Source organism: Eschrichtius robustus, chromosome 3 (genome assembly GCF_028021215.1).
Source record: "Eschrichtius robustus isolate mEscRob2 chromosome 3, mEscRob2.pri, whole genome shotgun sequence".
Classification (NCBI taxonomy): domain Eukaryota; kingdom Metazoa; phylum Chordata; class Mammalia; order Artiodactyla; family Eschrichtiidae; genus Eschrichtius; species Eschrichtius robustus.
Genome location: NC_090826.1, coordinates 187,600,440 through 187,620,297, shown reverse-complemented (window position 1 = coordinate 187,620,297; position 19,858 = coordinate 187,600,440). Strand labels below are relative to the sequence as shown.

The following is a 19,858-nucleotide window of genomic DNA, read 5'->3' as shown; positions in this document are numbered from 1 at the left end:
TCCGTGATTTACAACCGGCCGGAAGCCGGGAAGGGGGCATGGAAAACGCGCGGAACCGCCCGGAACCGCCCCCTCCCTTCCGGCCTCTCCATCGGGCCCCGCCTCCCGCGGCGGCCCCGCCTTCCCCGCGCGCCTTGGCGCTTCCCAAAAGCCGGAGAAGTGGATCCTGCGCTCCGCACGGTCCCCCAGCTGCAGGGTGGCCGCGTGGCCCGGGCTCATCGGCCGGAAGCCCGGCCCAGCGCCTCAAGGGGGAGCCGCCCCGAGACGGAGCGGACGCAGCCGCAGTCCGCGCGGGTGAGCGTGCCCCCGGCCCCGCGGCTCGGGCCTGCCTCCCATCCTACTCCTCTCGTGCGGAACCCGGGCGCCGAGCCGCGGCGGCGGGACTGGCCGTGCGCAGTCCCCTCCCCCTCGCTGTCACCCCCCCCCCCTTCCGGCCTCGTGCCCATGGCAGCGCCGTGACGTCACGCGCCTCTGCGTGCGGAGCCGCGGTGGGGGGGCGACGTACGAGGGGGTTGACGTCGGGGGGAGGGACGACGCCTTGGGGCTGACGTCGCGGGGGGAGAGGGGCGACGCCCAGGGGGAGGGGAGGGGCGTTGGGGCGAACGGGAGCCGCGCGTCTGCAGCCCCGCCCGCTCCGCCTCTGTTCCGTCGCGAGGACCTGCGTTCCGAGCTCCTCCCTCTCGAGTGCAGCCGCCCCTCCCCCACCCCCTTGACCTTTTCGGAGACTTGAGGTTGTAACTCTAGACCTTCACTTGCAATTTCTTTGGAATTTTTCTGGAAAAATGGAATCTGGCAATGTATCCTAAGAATTTTTGTTTTGAGAAAAATGTTTCTTAGCATATTTGGCAGCAGATTAGGTTAAAAGCCTGTTTACCAAACGCTGTCATTTTGCAGAAACCTGTTTTGTTGTAAATGGGAAGCGCTGTGGTTGGAGGGTTACACACGCTGAGAAGGTGTGAGCTTCAAGTCCCTCAGCCTCCAGGTGCTGAGTCCCCCGTGAGAACTGAACGCACGCAGGATACAACGTAACAGCACACGCGTGTGTACTTCGCGCTCAGCTCTGACCTTGGAACCTAGTAACTACTGCACACGTGTTACTAGTGATGCTTGTGCCTTGTTTTAAAGACTCCAGTTGTGAAGTAGACCTTTTTCTTTTTGTGTTTTCGTTTGTGAACGTGTGACAGAAGGGTTTACCCCAGAACTTCTGTGATGTCTGGTATGTCAAAGTGCAAGGCAGTCCACAGACAGAGGTCAGTGGTGTGGAGCCGTGTGCAGTGTATGCAGACAGGACTGTCTTCACCCGGCGGACTTGGGTGGGGGCGGAAGGGAAGCTTGATGGGAGCACTGCCTTCTTTGTTCTTTTGAGACAAAACCCGGGGACGTGATGAACTTAGGGTTCTGTATCTGTGACTTTATTGAGGGTAGAATAAATCTCAGTGTATAATTTCTTCCACAGAATATTGAAGGATGTTCGTTCCAAGATCCCTGAAAGTCAAGCGGAATGCTAACGATGATGGTAGAAGTTGTGCAGCCAAGAAAGTCAAACCAGAGGCAGAAGACCCCCAGCTGGGTGCAGGCGGGGATGGTCCAGCCGATGCCTCGGGTACCAAAGAAGCTGCACTAGCAGCACATCACAGCGCCCAGCCGTGCCCTCTCCCCGGGCCTGCCGGCCAGGTGCCTGAGGGGGGTCTGGCTGGACCCGAGCGGCGGGCACAGGACGGCGATCTCCTCGAAGAGCCAGTGAAGTCCTTCTCCAAAACCCAGCGCCAGGCTGAGCCCGGGGAGCCGGTGTGCGTGGTATGCGGGCGGTACGGAGAGTACATCTGCAATGAGACGGATGAAGACGTGTGTAGCCTGGAGTGTAAAGCGAAACACCTTCTGCAGGTTAGGGGAGCGGAGGGGCAGTTAGCGCCGGGCGGTTCCCAGAAAGCGGGTTCTGAGCCAGTGGCTCCACGTCCTGCTTCGTACGTCTACACCGAGCACGCCTTCATCTCGAACCTTCGGGAGGACCAGATTGAAAACCTCAGACGGCAGCTGGGAATCGTTGTTCACGGGCCAGGCGTCCCCCGGCCCATCATTGACTTTGAGCATTGCGGCTTCCCTGAGGCCTTAAACCTCAACCTGAAGACCTCGGGCTACGAGGTCCCCACCCCCATCCAGATGCAGATGGTCCCCGTGGGGCTTCTGGGCCGAGATGTGCTGGCCAGCGCGGACACGGGCTCTGGGAAGACGGCCGCCTTCCTGCTTCCTGTCATCATGCGATCTCTGTTTCAGGTAAGGTAGAGCTCGCCTGTAGGAGCCTCAAGAACAGTCAAGGTGTTTACCAAGTGTCATCCTCAACTACGTTAAAATTGCAAACTGAAACCAAGTACTTAGACCTTTAGTCACTGGGACTAAATTTTATTATATTGAACCAGTGTCTTCATTGAAGGTCTAAAAAATTGCTTTCCTTACAAAGTGTTGTCTTTTTAACAAATTTTCTATTCAAGGAACAGTCTTTGGGTTTGGGGCGAAAATCCTGCTGACCAGGTGAGCTGTGATTTTTGTGTCAATCTAGCCTGCTTTGATCTTGTGTTTTGAAAAACCTGATACCAAAGTCAGAACACTATTGTAGAGTTTCAAAATATACCACTAAGCATGATCTGCGTTTCATCTTAAAATGATACCACCTTGCCTTACTCGTTGGTTTATAAGCACTCCTGCACATAATTAGTTTAACAGACGTTTTGAGTAATTACTTGCCAAGTACTAGAGAGTTTGTGAGGTTTGGAAGATGGCAAGGGGGAAAGGAGTGAGAAATGTAGGCGAAGGGAAAAGAGATCGAGGAAATTTTGGAACGCGAAAGCGTAGTAGAAGATAATGTGAGAAAAAAATAAAAGACTAGATTTTCAAAATATAGACGAAACTCACCAGAAGACCAAAATAGAATATTTGTGTGCCAGTATACCAGTAAGGTCTCTGGACAGAGAAAAGTGAATCTACAGGAGCGCTGAGGGGAAATCGAGAGTAGGATGCCAGCCTTCAGTTTTCCCGCCTTGATTGAGGCAGACGCCTCTCCCTGGTCCTGATTGTGGTCTCTCATTGTCTGTCTGTGCTGTCTGAGAAATGGGTGCAATTTATGCTGGTTTTGGAGGAGAATTCTGCAGTTGAGCACAAGGCCGGTGGGCTGATGGGACCACTTTCAAAGGAAAGCGCTCCTGGGGCTGCCTCGAGGCTCGCGTCCACAGCAGCAGAGCTCATTGCTGGTGTGTTTCACGTCTTTGCAGAGCAAGATGCCATCCGCGCTCGTCCTCACGCCCACGCGGGAGCTGGCCATCCAGATAGAGCGCCAGGCCAAGGAACTGATGAGCGGCCTGCCCCGCATGAGGACCGCGCTCCTGGTGGGGGGCCTGCCCGCCCCCCCGCAGCTCCATCGCTTGCGCCAGCGCGTTCAGGTGGGCTCCCTGGACCGAACGCCTTCGCAGAGGACCTAAGCAATGCAGGAACTAAGGGTTTTCGCCCCCTGAGGAACTTCAGAGTGTGATTTTAGGTGGCCTTTAAAGTCTTGCCACGTGAGCCTTAATTTTAAAGTTCGTTTTCTGTGGGGAAGGACAGGAGCACAGGTTAGGGAGGTGCCTTTTGTTTTCCCAACGCTGTCGGATGTTCTCACAGCCATGACCACCTTTAATCATTGCGTTTGCTCTGGGAGGTGGGGTGGCGTACCCCGTCTTTCATGGTTGAGAAGATGAATCTCCGAAAGGTGGGCCTTATCTCAGGATCGTGGCTGATACACTTTAGAGTGTGATTCCTACAAGCAAGGACATTGTCCTTCATCATCACAATCCAGTTACAGACTCAGGAAATTCACGCTGGTCCGCTGGGATGCATTAACATTGGTGTCACGGCCTCCGACCCCGCTCAGGTTTTACTAGTTGTCCCATCAGCTTTTTTTCATCAAGTTCAGAGTCTTTCGTTGCTTGTAGCTCTCATGTCTCTCTCAGTGTCTTCAGTTTGGAACCGATCTTTCCTTTTTTCTCAGGACCTTGGCACTTTTTAAGGATTATAAGCCGCTTACTTGGAAGAACAGCCCTCAACTGATTAGATTCAAGTTACGTGTCTTGAATTTAGTTCTTTAACAGAACATCACAGAAGAGATGCTTTTCTTTTCATTATATCCTTTTAGATGGCACACAGTTTCAATTTGTCCTTTTACTGGTGCTTTTATCTGTCAAGTTAAAACTGTAGAGTTTGTTTGTACCCTTTGTGTTGAATAAGTATTTTAAGGGGAGTACTCTCAGGTTGTAAATTTATTGAGCTTCACCAAACTTTCCACTTATTTACTTTTTTATATCAGTACGGACTCATGGTTCCCTGTTTTTTTTACAGGGTTATAATCTGTTTGACCAGTGGAAGCACCTTCCAGTCGGTTTCTGTGTCCTTTTATCATATCCTTGTCATTCGTTGACTACTTTCTTACTTTCCATCTAAAGAAGATGTTCCGTACTTACCTCGTTCTTTCCTGGCCTCAGCCCTGGAACTCTCTCCACGGAGCCCTGGCTCCTTTGGTGTGGAGACTAGTATTCAGAAACCGAGACCTGGGCTGTACCGGGGCTCCTTGCTGTTGAACTGTCATTGCTTCTGGGACCTCAGCCTACCCGAGACCATGAGTTCATGTTGATACTTGAGTTCTCATTCATCACAAGGTTCCTTTTACGTTTTCTGTTTCCATGTTGGTAACTCTGATGATGAGAAACCTGCCATCCCTTATCCTTTACGTAGTTATTTATCTGCCCCATCCCCCGGCATGTCGCCAGTGTCCCTCCCTCACAGCGATGCCTTCCTCCCTGGACTCTGCCCTGCACGGCCTCACCCCTCCTTGCCCGGCTGCCTCTCCCCCTGCCGCCCGGGCCAGACCTCACAGACTCCTGCCCTCTGGGAGGAAAAGCAACCGAAGCGTCTGTGTGCTCGGCAGAGGTGTCTTTCGAGAGTAAGAACAAGACGAAGACCTACTCAGATAAACAAAACCGAGCGAGTGTATCGCCAGTGGACCATCTAAAGGAACTTCTGGAGGAAGCCTTTCTGCAGATAAAGAAGATTCCAGAGAGGAAGGTGGGGGGTGGAAGGAAGCTGGTGCAAAGTCGGCAGTACGTGTGTGGGCGAAGCTAAACAAACACAGGCCGAGCGAACAGTGACCAGGAACAAGCCGTGGTTTCCAAAAAATGGGGTGAATGCCATCCCACAGCGTGTAAGGACAGGCGAGATGCGATCGCTGTAAAGCATCGCCCTGGATCTTTCAAGAACAAGCTAAAAGTGTCGATTAACTTTATATTAAGTTATAGATTTGTTGACATTCAAGGCGAAGCACTCAATGAAAAAAGAGTTGATAACTTCCAAACAGTCAGAGTGGAAAATGGAAGAGAAGGAGTGAACTCAAGTCAAAGTAATTAAAATTGACTTGATATTTGTGGATGTCTGAAGTACCCACGCCAAACCCTGTGTTCTGGAGATACAGACCTTTTATCATCCGCGGCGATGTTACCACTGCGCGGGCGTGGACTGGAAAAGAGGGTACAACTGAACATAGGAGGTCATTTGTAACTCCACCAGAGTTATCCCGGCACTGTCTCATTTAATCCTCACGATAGTTTTTAGCGTTTCCATCTTACGACGGGAGAACAGAGACTCACACCATTATTAAATGCTGGAGCCACGATTCCTGCTGAAGTTTGACTAAAGAGCCCCTACTTTTAACCACAACTTCAGCTAATATATTATAAAACTGCTGAGACCCTTGAATCACCTTAGAGTTCGTTGTACCCAGCCTCGTAATTTAAAAGTGAAATAGCAGGCCCAGAGAGGGCAAGGGATTTGCACTTGTTCACGGAGCCAAATAGCGGTGGGCGTGCTCGTAAGGCCCTCCCGGCGTGGCCCCTGCCAGGTTCTCGGGCCTCAGCCGCCTCCTCCCCCCTCCACCCACGTCAGCCTCCCTGCCTCCGAGCCTCAGCGGTCACGATGCCCTTCCCTCTCCCTGGACCTGCCCGTCTTGCTCACTCCCACTACTCCTGTGGGTGTTGGCTTGTGTTTTAGCAGCACTGAGTACGTCCCTCCATTTATCACGTCCTGTCCTGATCCTCGTGAGCACGTGTTTGCTCCCTTTCTTCCTTAGTGTCATGACTTTCACGAGAGCAGAGACCAAGTCTGACTTACTCATCATCGAATTCCGAGCGCTTATACCAGAGTCTGGCATGCATTGGCCACTCAGTAAGTGTAGAATGAAGGAAGACGTGAGGGAACGAACGTGATCGAACTTTCTAATTTGCCTTTCCTCTTCTGTTCAGGTTATCATAGCAACTCCTGGGCGACTTCTGGATATAATAAAGCAGAGCGCTGTAGAACTTGGCGGTATAAAAATTGTAGTAGTGGATGAAGTAAGTAGTGGTGTTTAAAAACAGAGTTTTATATAATCTGGGAAAAGCGCATTATAGTTCTATAATTGCATTGTGTATTCAGGCATTTTCTCTCCCAAAGGAAAACAGTTCAGGGGTTTTTGTTTAATTGGCAGTAGTGGTTCTTCAGCTGGTTCCTGTGTAGCACTGCAGCTAAACTAAAATTAAACCACCACTGTCTTGTCCTAATCGATTGGAAATGTAAACTTAACAGGCATACTGTATTCTCAAGTGTTAAGTTTTTTAAAACATGCTGGGTGTCGTTTGTCTACAAAAAACAGAAAGAAATCAGTGGCAAATAACTCTCAGTGGGAAGTTTGGAAGTAGCTGATGATGCTTTGTTGGAGGAGCTTTTTTGTTTTTTTCTGTGTGGACACAGGTGCCTGTGGTTGCGATTTTCTGTGTTGCATAGAGCAAATAGGCATTTTTATGCTTTGGGCTTAATAAGAAGTAAACGTGTTATTGTTCGATGATGATGTATCACGTGCCAGCCGGACGGGGCACGGCCGTCCTGCCTGCATGCTCGTCCCGCTGGCTGTGACGGGGCAGAGGCCTGGCGTTACCCAGCAGTGATCAGTGCTGACCAGTGACAGCAACCTGGCCTGCGTCTGGGGCGCCAGGGAGTAGCCTCGGGACAGCAGAGGGTGTGGCCGCCACACAGCCAAGACCCAGAAGATGGGGGTTGGAGCCTTTACTGCACCTGCTGTGAGACCTTGGGCAAGTCATTTCATTTTCCAGAGTCGTGGCAAGGAAGAGTAGTGGTTGTGAAAACGTCTCCCACTGAAAAGTCCCGTATAAATGTACAATAATATCCAGTCCTTTAGAAAGTGCTGCTAAGTCAGCGTTTAGTCCTGGCCCGGCCGTTGGGGGGACCTGCTCTGTGGCGTTGGAGTGTCATCCTTACTGCCACCCTGAACGTGTGGCTGGGTTTCCCCTGTGGATAAGCCCTTGTCCTTAGGTTTCCCCTCCCCGTCTTACGAGCCTGAGGATGGTCCTCGTAGAGAGTTTATTCATGCCCCCTTCTCTCAGAGCATTTTCGTTTTCTTACGTTAACAAGGTTTCTGGGGCACCCCAGGGCTGCGCCCAAGGTGATGGTGCAGGAGGGGTCTTGTCCGGCAGAAGCGCCCCGATGCCCAGCTCCTCGGTGTCTGGGGACGTGGCTCCTGTGTGGTCAGGGGAGAGGAGCTGGGCAGCAGCGTAATCGGTCACATACTGAAACTGAAGTCAGCACACAGGTGCTCTTTGGGTGCAGGGGACGAGCCCTGGGTGAGATGGGTGGTGTCACAGAGAAGCTTTAGACACCCACCAAGCCTACAAGGTGCCCTGTTCACAAAAGCAGGCGAAGGTCTGAATTTGTCCCGAGAGCCGAGGTTTGCCCTCCCCCGATGCAAGCTGTCAGTAGGACCGTGTGATGTGCTCAGGGTTCAGGAGGAGAAATGAGAGGGTCAGTACGTTGGCTTCTCAGAGGTCATGGGACTTGACCTGAGCCTCGGAAGAGGGAAAAGGATTTAGAAGGGTAGAGGGTGCATCCAGTGTCCCAGGTGAAGAGACTGAGGCGAGCAGCCTCGGTCGGGTCGGGCAGTGCACGTGTGCGGGGCCGGCAGGAGAGACGGGCCGGCCTGAGGGTCCTGCGTGAGAAGTAACAGGAGGTGAACCCGGTGGCTGGCGGGGCGGGTTGCAGAGGACCCGGAAGGGAGGACGCAGGGGAGTTTGGCTGTGACCTGGGGGCGGTGAGGCTTAGATCACTGGGTGGGTGTGCCACGTGGGCAGTGGTGGTTTACGGGGTCTGCTGTTCCATGCGGGGGAATTAGAGGAGGAAGAAGAAAGCCAGCCAGCCAGCAGCCCAGACGAGGGGGGAGGGTCGGTGACGGGGTGGAGGCAGGCGTCGGGGTTCGCCTGAGGGTCACAGTGAATCACTTACGGGACATGTGATGACTGGACACGTGGGAGGACGAAGGTGGGTGGAGACGCGCCTTGATTTAGGGCCCACGGGGACGGGCTGGGGCCTGGTGGTCACACTCGAGTTGGTTTTGGAGATGTTGAATTCCACGTGGGTGCTGGTGAAGGGGCAGGTACCAGACCATGCGTGAGAGTCCACGGGATGTGCTGGCTTCGCTAAGGAGGAAGTTGAGAGAGACGTGCAGTGGGCTGAGGCTCTGCCTTGTGCAGCTGAAGACAAGTCAGTGAACAGAGAGGTGGTCGAGAGCCCAGAGGGAACTGGGAACAAATGATGTCCCTGGGAAGAGAGGCCAGTGTTGGGGGGCGGGGGGAGGGGGCCGGACTCAGGGATGGTCAGGCCGGAAGTCTAAAACAATCCTTTAGGATTAGGAAAATCTGCTGTCACCCTTCGCGTCACCCGTGTCCCAAGGACTCTCTCCCACCCCATCCGCCTGCTCTTCCTTTATTCCGTGTCCGTGACTCAGAACCTTCCCTCTGGAGCCGCCCCGCAGACCTCAGGCCCCCTCGCCTCTGCTCCGGGGACCCGTGTGCAGACCGTCCTTCTCCTGCAGTGCGTTCCCTGCTCCACCCCAGTGACCAGGCGCTCTGTTTGCCGTGTCCCCAGTGGCTGAGATGGAGAACCAGACCTCGTGCTTGGATGTTCTGGTTCCGTGGGTCTGGGGTGGAGTCCGGGAATATTTGCACTGCTGACCTTTAGGGAGGCTTGGGGCATACGGACCATACTAACTGCCTGACGTACAGTCAGTGCTTATTCCGTGCTGAGAATAATGAATGCTTATCTATCTATCAAATCCATTTTAGGGCTTTTCTCGTGCTAGCCTCTGTTCTTGGTTGTGAGGATGTGATGGAAAGCGAGGTGAGCTGTGACACAGGTGTGTACACAAGGTGACAGGACAGAGGCGCCCGAGGAGAGGGGGGCCCCCTCAGGCGGGGGGGGGGGCCCTCTGGGGTGCCCTCTAGGCTGAGCGCTGAGGAGCAGGAGCTGCCGCGCAGAGATCCATCTGGCGGAAGGGCTCTAAGCGGGAGAAGGGCCGCCGGCCACAGGAGGACAGGTGAGGACAAGTGGCGAGTGGGCAGGTCCCGGGGAGGGAGACGGGGTTGCAGGGGGGGCGAGGGGAGGCCGGAGGCCGGGCCGGGCCGGGCTGGGCGCCATCCTGAGCGTGATGGGCTCCGTGCTGGCGTGATGAGGGGGCTCGGGAGGGCTTGGGCCGAGGAGCAGCACCTGTGACGCGTTCTCGGGCATCTGTCTGATTGCCTGAGGTGAGCGGGTTCTGGTCGGCCAAGGCGGGAGTCAGGGGTCCGCACAGACGTCAGCGGAGTGTGCGGGGCTGTTGATGGATCGGAGGTGGGGTGGTGATGATGAGAGACGAAACAGAGGTGCCTGACGGTGCCGTCTCCGTGATGCGTGCTGGAGTAGGCCTGGGTCTGGCGGTGGGAGAGACGGTCTGTTTTGAACATGTTAAGTTCCAGGGGCCTTGAGGTCCAGCTGGGGCCACGGAGTGGGCAGTGAGTCTCCACCACTTGAGTCCAGGAAGGCAGTTACGGCCCCGAATGAGGTTTGGGGCGTCTTTGATGTGTCCGTGGTGCTCAGAGCCCTGGAACTTGTTGAGCTTCCTGGAGAGAGAGCATGGGTTGAGATGGAGGGAGCCTGGGACGCAGCCCACGGGCTCATTGACGTACAGAAATTGTCTGAAAAGGGAGAGCCAGGGAGGGAAGGAAGACCAGGGTTTGAGGAAGGGCTGGTCAGGATGTGCCGTGCTGTCATTTAACTGTATCGTGTTTCAAGGATATGGACACAGTAAGTTTCCCCTCTGGACCATCGATTCTGGAAAGGTAGGGTCTCCTCCCGTGTCCTCACCGTCGAGCACACAGCATTGAGCTTGGTGTTTATGACGTAGGTTTGGAGCCAGTGGTCCCCGGTCCACACCCCAGCTCCACCACGTCATAGGGCACTGTGTCATGTGCCTCAGTTTCCACATCTGTAAAACGGGGTCACGATGGTGCCCACCTCCCACCACGCTCCCTTGAAAGGTGCCCAGCGTCCAGTAAACGCCCACCGAATGGGGACTGTCTGCCACCGTTGGCTACGAGTTAAGGTTTGCTGAGTGGAGTGAATGTTTAGCCTGGGGACCCTCAGGAGTGAAGTTTTGGTGGCAGAGATGGAGGTCGGATTGTCTGGCATTAAGGACATCGCGAGCAATGAAGAGATGCAGGCAACACCAAGAGCAGTTCCCAGAAAATTAGGCCAAGTTTGCTGTTTAATTAGGGGACACCTACGTTCACCTCTTACCTTATTAATGCTTACTCTGTATCCAAGTGCTGTCTCCCCCCGGGGACTCTGAGATTTTCAGAGTAGCCTTGTGTTAATTGTGAGTGGCTCTAATATTTGAATCACCTTAAATTTAAGTAGTGCTTTTAATTCTAAGAGATTTTTAAAAGTACATGTTCCCCCACATTTTAATCTGTTAACATCCCTCTAAGGTAGGTAGGAAAATAGATTTATAAGTGGAAACTGAGGTGTAGAAAGAGTAAGATTTTCCCAAGGTCTGATTGATAATGGCTTTCAAAAAATACAGTTTAGACGGGAACCAGTCATGAATACTGTTTAGGTAGGGGCGTGTGTGTGTGTGTGTAAACGAAACAGAACTTTCATGAAACAATACTTACCCTTGTGACATGTGATTTCTCTGTTCTCATATTTTTTATTCTACCCTATTTTGTGGTTTTAAAAAATGCTATTCATGGCCCATTCTGCAGTTTGAATAACAACTGTATTCTATGAGTAATCCACGTACATTAAAGAGAAGTTAGAAACAGGAGGAAAAACACCCATATTACCATTGAAATAACCATAAATAACCATAGTCATTGTATTTCTTTTTCATTTTCTCCTGGCCTTGAGAATTCAGACATTGTTCTGTAGACACTGGGAAACTTTAAAGGATTTTAAGCCTGAGTGTATTATAATCAGACTCATATTCTCCACGTGGAGAATAGCCTTTAAGCAAGAAGCCTGGTTCCCAGGAGGGAGGGGAGGGCTTGAGCCAGGGTAGTGGCTGTAGGAAGGGGGAGGAGGGTTTCCAGACATAGTTAGGAAATGGAAAGTAAGTGAAGCAGTGGTGGTGTCTGGGTAGTGGGATGATGGGTGAGTTTAGTTTTCTCTACTTTGTTTTGTTTACCAGGTTTTCTACAGTGAGCATGTTATTACTTCTAGTATTTAATAAATAGTAATAATAATTGCATCTTAAAAAGAGTTAGACGAAGACTTAAAGATGGCGGTTGAATGTGGCACCTGGGGAGTGATTGATGAACTGAAGGAGCCGGTGAGGGGGACGGAGGTGAGCCCTGGACCGGACAGTGGGGGGAGGGCGGGGAGGCGGAGGAGGGAGACCGCAGGGCTGGAGGACTCTGCCAGGAAGTTTGGGTGAGAAGAGAAACTGAAGGAATTTATTTCTCGTGGTCTTATTTTTTCTGAACCAGGAGAAGCAAGGCCATCTACTGAGATGAATGGGACTTAGTGGGATTACTGAGGAAGGTGGGGATGTTTGCAGACACACTGTGGGTGTGTGTTCTCTCTGTCTGCCAGTTAATTGAAACACTGAGAAGGGCCATGCTGGTACTTTATATACTTTATCTCATTAATTCTCATTAACAGCCCCAGGAGGTAGTTACTATTAGCATTTCCATTTATAAAGGGAAAAAACTAAGGCTTAAAGCTCTTCATTAACTTGCTTGAGGTCTTAGGTAGAGCCAGGATCAAACCCAGACCATCATGATAATTTCATATTTTTTAAATGTCATAGAGTGAATAATATTAAAACAAGTGATCAAGCTTCAGTCTAACTGATAGCACATTAGTGGACACTGAAACAATTCAATGTCTTATTTTCCAAAATTATAGACACCCAGATTATATTTGAAAATCAAGATAGCCTGAACTTTTCTTTATTTTAAAATTAAAAACTTAAAAAAAGTTTTTTCTGTTTTTCTCAGCAATACATTTATTGTTTTTATTTTTTTTAATGTTTATTTATTTTTGGCTGCGTTGGGTCTTAGTTGCGGCACGCGGGATCTTTTGTTGTAGCGCACAGGCTTCTCTCTAGTTGTGGCACACAGGCTTCAGAGCGTGTGGGCTCCGTAGTTGTGGTGTGCGGGCTCCAGAGCACGTGGGCTCTGTAGTTGTGGTTCACGGACTCAGTAGTTGCGGCACACAGGCCCCCGCGGCATTTGAGATCTTAGTTCCCAGAGCAGGGATTGAACCCTCGTTCCCTGCATTGGAAGGCGGATTCTCAACCACTGGACCACCAGGGAAGTCCCTCATTGTTTTTAAAAACCAGCAATGCAGAGGTATATGCAGAAGTGAAAACCCCCAAATTAAATTTTTTTTGTTTATTTGAAACCATATTTTATTATAAATATATGTTCATGGTAAAAAAAAAAAAAATCCAGGAACTTCCCTGGTGGTCCAGTGGTTAAGACTCTGTGCTTCAAATGCAGGGGGCGCAGGTTCAATCCCTGGTTGGGGAACTGGGATCCCACGTGCTGCACGGTGTGGCCAAAAAAAAAGATCAAGCTGCAAAAAGCTATAAAATGAAGAATAAAATTGTTCCCCCCAGCTCACAAGTCTTCTCCCCAGAGTTAGCAATTAACTTTCCTGAGTATATACACAAATGGTCTCATGTTATACATAGTGTTCTCTATTTTGCTTCTTTCCTCCTAGCAGGGATAAAGAGCTTTCTGGTCATTTTTCATGCTAGCACCGTGTTATATGGTATGGATCTACCATAATTTACTTACCAAGTCTCCTCCTGTTGGATATTTAGGCTGTATATGGTGGGGTTTTTTGGCCACTATTACTAATGCCATAATAAAAATCTTTTTATATCATTATAAACATAGTTACACAATATGTAGTTTTATATAAATATATTTTTTCCCCAGTTAATCCTTTGGCTTTTGACATTGTGGTGTATTTTTCCGTGTAAAGAGTTTTAAATTTTTTACGTTCTTAATTGTATCCGTTTTTTTTCTAGGGTGGCCCTGGGTTTTCATGTAGGACTAACTTTACAATGATTTTGTTTAGGCTGATACCATGTTAAAGATGGGCTTTCAACAGCAAGTGCTTGACGTTTTGGAAAACGTGCCTCATGACTGTCAGACCCTTTTGGCTTCGGCCACGATTCCAGCCAGCATAGAGCAGCTCGCAAGCCAGCTTCTGCGCGACCCCGTGAGAATCATCGCCGGGGAGAAGAACCTGCCCTGCTCCAACGTGCGCCAGATTGTGTTGTGGGTGGAAGAACCAGCCAAAAAGAAGAAACTGTTTGAAATCTTGAATGTGAGTGGTAAAGCCGTCAGCCCTGCTTTGTAGATTGCACTTGAATTTTTCACAGTTTTTTGTTTCTTTGGTTTTTTTGGCCACACGGCTTGTGGGATCTTAGTTCCCCGACCAGGGATTGAACCCGGGCCTTCCGCAGTGAAAGCGTGGAGTCCTAACCACTGGACCGCCAGGGAAGTCTCCACAGTTTTTTTTGTTTTTTTTTTTTAGAAATTCACGTTCTTTTATTTATTTGTTTATTTGTTTATTTATTTATTTATTTATTTATTTATGACTGTGTTGAGTCTTCGTTTCTGTGCGAGGGCTTTCTCTAGTTGCGGCAAGTGGGGACCACTCTTCATCGCGGTGCGCGGGCCTCTCACCATCGCGTCCTCTCTTGTTGCGGAGCACAGGCTCCAGACGCGCAGGCTCAGTAATTGTGGCTCACGGGCCCAGTCGCTCCGTGGCATGTGGGATCTTCCCAGACCAGGGCTCGAACCCGTGTCCCCTGCATCGGCAGGCAGATTCTCAACCACTGCGCCACCAGGGAAGCCCTTTTTTTTTTTTTTTTAATAAATTTATTTATTATTTTATTTATTGATTTTTGGCTGCATTGGGTCTTCGTTGCTGTGCGCAGGCTTTCTCTAGTTGCGGCGAGCAGGGGCTACTCTTTGTTGCGGTGCGCGAGCTTCTCATTGCAGTGGCTTCTCTTGTTGGAGCACGGGCTCTAGGTGCGCGGGCTTCAGTAGTTGTGGCACGCGGGCTCAGTAGTTGTGGCTCGCAGGCTCTAGAGTGCAGGCTCAGTAGTTGTGGCGCATGGGCTTAGTTGCTCTGCGGCATGTGGGATCTTCCCGGACCAGGGCTCGAACCCGTGTCCCCTGCCTTGGCAGGCGGATTCTTAACCACTGGGCCACCAGAGAAGCCATCTCCACAGTTCTTGAGAGAGTGCTTTTTAGATGCAGCTTCGGGGGAACCTGCTATAGATGTTTAATGATAAATTGCTTTGCTTACTTCAGAATTCTGTAGGGTTCAAATAAATTTTTATTTGTGAAAACATGCAGTATAGACACAAGGTTGGTGTTTTTCCCATTATTATAGAAAGATATTTAAATATCAAGGTTATTCCCAAAGAATATTTTTTTTGTTTCAAAAATTTTTAGTAGTTTTATATGTAAGGTAAAGACAAGTTCTTTCTTGGCTGTTCTGTCTTTGAGAAATAGAATTTTTTTAACAGTAACTGGTTTAAGCAGAAATGTGTTAAGTGGGTGGTAGGTACAAGCGTAGTTGTTAAAAATACAGTATTAAGTTAAATATGGTTTATTTTGACTTACGAACAATTTTGGAAATTTTAAATTGCACTTCAAATCATTTCTGCAGTTTTAATGAGGTGATGCAGAAGTGTGAAGGACGTACACTGTTTGCCTTCTGTTTGTGCATATTTTAAAGAAAACACTCATTTTAACAGAGTGTGCCTTTTTTCCTTCTTAGCAGTGTTGGTAAACCCATTGATAACCAGCTTATACTAATGCTCTCAGAAAAACGTCCCATTGTAAATTACGTTATAGGAATAATTTTAAATACGTGTTTTTAATGTTTCAGGATAAGAAACTCTTTAAGCCTCCAGTGTTAGTATTTGTGGACTGCAAACTAGGAGCAGATCTGTTGAGCGAGGCCGTTCAGAAAATCACAGGTCTGAAAAGCACCTCTGTGCACTCGGAAAAGTCACAGCCGGAAAGGAAAAACATACTGAAGGTGACACCCAGCGTTCTGTTTTCTTCTCTTTCCTGTAAATCTGTTTTGCCTCATTTTCAAGAGATACCATATTACCTGCTGCTTTTTAAAGCAGACCTTTTTTTTTTAATGACCCTGAGAACTTCAGGCAAGCAGCGGTGTGAAGTTAATTGTTCCTCTTACTCGGGCTTCTGTGTTTTGGGAGCAATAAGCCTGTCCCCTAGGGATTGTCTACTAAATAGATTAATCATTCAGAATCTGCCATTTCTGAAATCAGGTCACTTTGGACTGAGGCATAGAGTAGTTCACCTTTGGAAAAGGTTTGCCTGAATAAATTAATAGAAAAAATTCTGCGTTGGGGTCGGAAGGCCTTTAAGCTACATATGTCTCTCAGGTGTACTAAGACCTCTACTTACTGCGAAGGTATTGCAACAACAGTGTTGAAGAAAGTGTTGAGAAAAGAAAGGATAATCTGAATGACAGAAAACCACTCAAGATAAATGCTCAATAATGAATTTTGTTGCTGTTTCGGAAAGGGTTTACTTGAAGGAGACTATGAAGTCGTCGTGAGCACGGGGGTCCTAGGAAGAGGCCTGGACCTGGTCAGCGTCAAGCTGGTTGTCAATTTCGACATGCCTTCCAGCATGGATGAGTACGTGCATCAGGTAAAGAGATTTTGCGTGTTACCACCGTTTTGCTCATGAATTTTCTTATGCAAGGCATTGTCGTTATAATGGTAAGTTAAAGCACGACGTAAAACTGCATGTGCTTTTGCTTTTAAAATATATAAACTAAATTACGTTTTTCAAAACTATATGGATGCCTAGAATGCATTAAAAATTAGTTGGAAATAAAAAACTAAAATGGGGCTTCCCTGGTGGCGCAGTGGTTGAGAATCCGCCTGCCGATGCAGGGGACACGGGTTCGAGCCCTGGTCTGGGAGGATCCCACATGCTGCGGAGCAACTGGGCCCACGAGCCACAACTACTGAGCCTGCGCGTCTGGAGCCTGTGCTCTGCAACAAGAGAGGCCGCGACAGTGAGAGGCCCGTGCACCGCGATGAAGAGTGGCCCCCGCTTGCCGCAACTAGAGAAAGCCCTCGCACAGAAACGAAGACCCAACACAGCCAAAAATAAAAATGAATAAAAATAAATAAAAATAAAGGAATTCCTTTAAAAAAAAAAAAAGAAAACTAAAATGTTTATTAAAAAAAATTCAAGTGCTTTGCTTTTGGTGTAGTTTAATTTTCTTTATATTTTTTGTTTTCTTCAGTGAGCATATTAAATGGCTTTTATACGCAGAAAAAGAGGGCTTTGTTTAAAAAGGTTGTTTTAAGTTGCTGCATCTGGCCAAAATAAAATCGATCCGCTGAAGTGTTTGTTTTTTTAGGAATCATGTCTTCATCTCCTCTTCATACCCTTATTCGCTCTAGACTTTCACCTTTCAGAGTTTGGTTCCTTTCCTTTGCTGCCAGAGATAACAGCAGCTCTTCTTTCTCGCAGAAATAAAGCCTCTCTGAGCGCCACGTTATCTCACTGACCGCTACCTGTCTTCCTTCTCTGGCATCACTTACAGACTCTTCAAGTAAAGCCTTTCTCTGATGTTCTTAGAATCACCTCTGAATGTCACATTTACTGGGGTCGCCCACTGAAATGCCTGTAGCGCCCTTACTGAGTTGTTGCTTTATTTTTCATAAGACTTAAAAATCTAGCAGTCTGCTTTCTCTCTCCCTCCTTCTCGCTCTCTCTCTTTTCCTTTCTAAGCTCTTTAAATGTTTTTACTTGTTGAATCTGGCTTGTTCTATTTTCGTGGCTGCATGGGAATGTATTGTATGGATGTCCTGTAATTTATTTAACAAGTCCTTCACTGCTGGACAATCAGATGTTTCCAGTGTTTTGTTATTAAATAATGCTGCAGTGAATACCTGTGTATACACAGCTCCCTGGGCCTCTCCTGCAAGTACATCTGTAAGAGAAATTCCTAGTGGGAGAACTGCTGGGTTAAATGATATGGGTATTTAAAATTATAGTCAGTATTCCCACGTGTCTGATTTTTAATTTCAGGGGTGGTAAGCTTCTGGAGAAATAATTTTGTATTGTTAACATTAGCTATCTTTGGCCGGGCTGCGTGGCTTGTGGGATCTTAGTTCCCCAACCAGGGATTGAACCCAGGTCCACAGCAGTGAAAGCACCAAGTCCTAAGCACTGAACCGCCAGGGAACTTCCTAGCTATCTTTTAGAATTTGGAGACCGTTGCAGTTAATTTTTAACTGCTTTTTATCTCAATATAACATATCTAGTATAAATTACATCTCAGATGTAATCCACATGCTGTACAATTTGCCAATTTAAAGTGTACAATTCATTGGTTTTTAGTATATTCATAGGGTGGTGCAGCCATCTGTATAATTGATTTTAGAAAATTTTCATTGCCCCCAAAAGAAACCCCTTGCCCCTCAGCAGTCACCCCAGTTCCTCATCACACGTGCACATACCCTCATTCTCAGGCAACCACAACTGTACTCTCAGTAGATCTATGTCTTCTGGACATTTTATGTAAATGGAATCATACAGTATGTGGTCTTTTGTGACTTGCTTCTTTCACTTAGCGTAATGTTTTCAAGGTCCACACGTTGTTGTAGTATCTTATTGACAAATAATATCCCATTGTAAGGATACACCATATTTGTCCATCCATTCATTGGTTGCTAGACATTTAGGTGGTTTCCACTTTCTGACTACTATGAGTAATGCTGTGAACACCCAGGGCCATGTTTTTGTGTGGACATATGTTTTCAGTTCTGTTGGACATACACGTAGGAATGGAATTGCTGGGTCCATGTTGAACATCTTGGGGAACCACCAGACTGTTTTTCCATGTAGCTTCATAGTTTACATTCCCACCAGTAAAGTATAAGGGTTCCATTTTCTCCACATCCTCATCAACATTTACATTATCTTTTTTTTTATTATAGCCAGGTTCATGGATATGAAGTGTTTTTGATTTACCTTTCCCTAATGACTAATGATGTTGCACATCATTTCATGTACTCATTGGCCATTTGTATACCTTTGGAGGAATGTCTGCTTACATCCTTTGCTTTTAAATTGGGTTGTCCTTTTGAGGTGTAAAGTTCTTAATATGTTCTAGAGACCCTTATCAGAAACATGATTTGCAGATATTTTCTCCCATTCTGTGAGTTGCAGCTGTTAATTTTTAGTTTTATTGAAACAACTCAGTAAGGTAAATCAGGTAAAAACAAAAACTGATACTGAAAAACAGCATCTCCCCCTTATTTCTCCCCAGTCTCATTCTCTGCAGGCCACCCCTTTCAGCTTTTTTAGAGGTTTCTTCTTTTACAACGTTAAAAATGTTCTGTATATTGGCGGGAACTATCTATTCATTTAGATAATCTGAGTATACTTTAAGTTCTACATTTCAATTAAGGAGCAGAAATTGACCATGATTGTGTATTTCCTTCCCTTCTGAAGAGTTTCTCAGTATATTTCGAGACACCTTTTGTTCCTTCTCACGGGTCTCCACAAATTTGTGTCTGTTTAACTGTCAAAATGAGAAACAACTTTATGCAAAAATGGACTTGCTTCAGTCTCACATTTCAAGGCACTTAAGTACGATAAAGGAGATACAGTCCTTTTGCTCTTAATGCAATAGCTTTCAAAAAGTTTCTACCTTAACCCACCCACAATAAGAAATATCTTTGTCTCATTACCCCCTACACATACATACAAACGTGCACACACACGCACACATACGCACACACGCACACACGTGCATAACTGAAACACAAGTTTCACAAACAATACTCACTTTTATTATTTTTATTTTCTTATTTTCTATTTGGGTTTCCTTAACACTATGCTAGTGGCAGCCCACTAAATTGATTTCACAAGTATATTGAGGCGAACTCAAAAAATGCTCTCTGAACAAATGTTCACCTTAGTGAAGCTTCTGTGAATACTAGTCTTCATTTTCTTTCAAGAGACATTAAGATTCTATGTGAACATTTTGAAAACGTCCTTTGCATTTCATTTCAGGTTGGAAGAGTGGGGAGATTAGGTCAAAATGGAACGGCGATTACTTTCATCAATAACAACTCGAAAAGACTCTTCTGGGATATTGCAAAACGAGTGAAACCCACAGGGTCCCTTCTCCCCCCACAGCTGTTAAATTCCCCTTATCTTCATGACCAGAAGAGAAAGGAACAGCAGAAGGATAAACAGACGCAGAATGATCTGGTTACGGGGGCTAATCTCATGGACATTATTAGAAAACATGATAAAAGTAATTCTCAAAAATGATTTGTTAATACCACGTTGAATAATTTTTATTGCATATTGTCAGTGAAATTTCTGTACATGATTCCTGTATGGTTTGATGAATTTGACATGCACATGAAACAAAAAGTTAA

At 47.7% G+C, this 19,858-nt stretch overlaps 1 protein-coding gene across 8 annotated transcripts; it reads left to right on the top strand.

The window, feature by feature from the left end:
* Positions 1 to 144: 144 nt before the first annotated feature.
* On the top strand, positions 145 to 19,858 carry DDX59 (DEAD-box helicase 59). 8 transcript variants are annotated; one of them, XM_068541867.1, is made up of 8 exons: positions 145 to 294; positions 1,457 to 2,274; positions 3,267 to 3,434; positions 6,318 to 6,407; positions 13,468 to 13,719; positions 15,298 to 15,450; positions 15,966 to 16,094; positions 19,485 to 19,858. In XM_068541867.1, the coding sequence occupies exons 2-8, from the start codon at positions 1,468 to 1,470 to the stop codon at positions 19,746 to 19,748; spliced, it is 1,863 nt and encodes a 620-aa protein (XP_068397968.1). In that variant the 5' UTR covers positions 145 to 294; positions 1,457 to 1,467; the 3' UTR covers positions 19,749 to 19,858. The 8 variants fall into 8 exon arrangements, with proteins under 8 accessions (XP_068397968.1, XP_068397976.1, XP_068397974.1 ...); XM_068541875.1 differs by lacking the exon at positions 19,485 to 19,858 and adding an exon at positions 16,343 to 16,652; XM_068541873.1 differs by lacking the exon at positions 19,485 to 19,858 and adding an exon at positions 16,316 to 16,652.

Coding starts and splice junctions, on each gene's coding strand:
- DDX59 (XM_068541867.1), top strand. CDS start 1,468: ATGTTCGTTCCAAGATCCCTGAAAGTCAAGCGGAATGCTAACGATGAT. Junction 2,275..3,266: donor TCATGCGATCTCTGTTTCAG/GTAAGGTAGAGC, acceptor ACGTCTTTGCAG/AGCAAGATGCCATCCGCGCT. Junction 13,720..15,297: donor AACTGTTTGAAATCTTGAAT/GTGAGTGGTAAA, acceptor TTAATGTTTCAG/GATAAGAAACTCTTTAAGCC.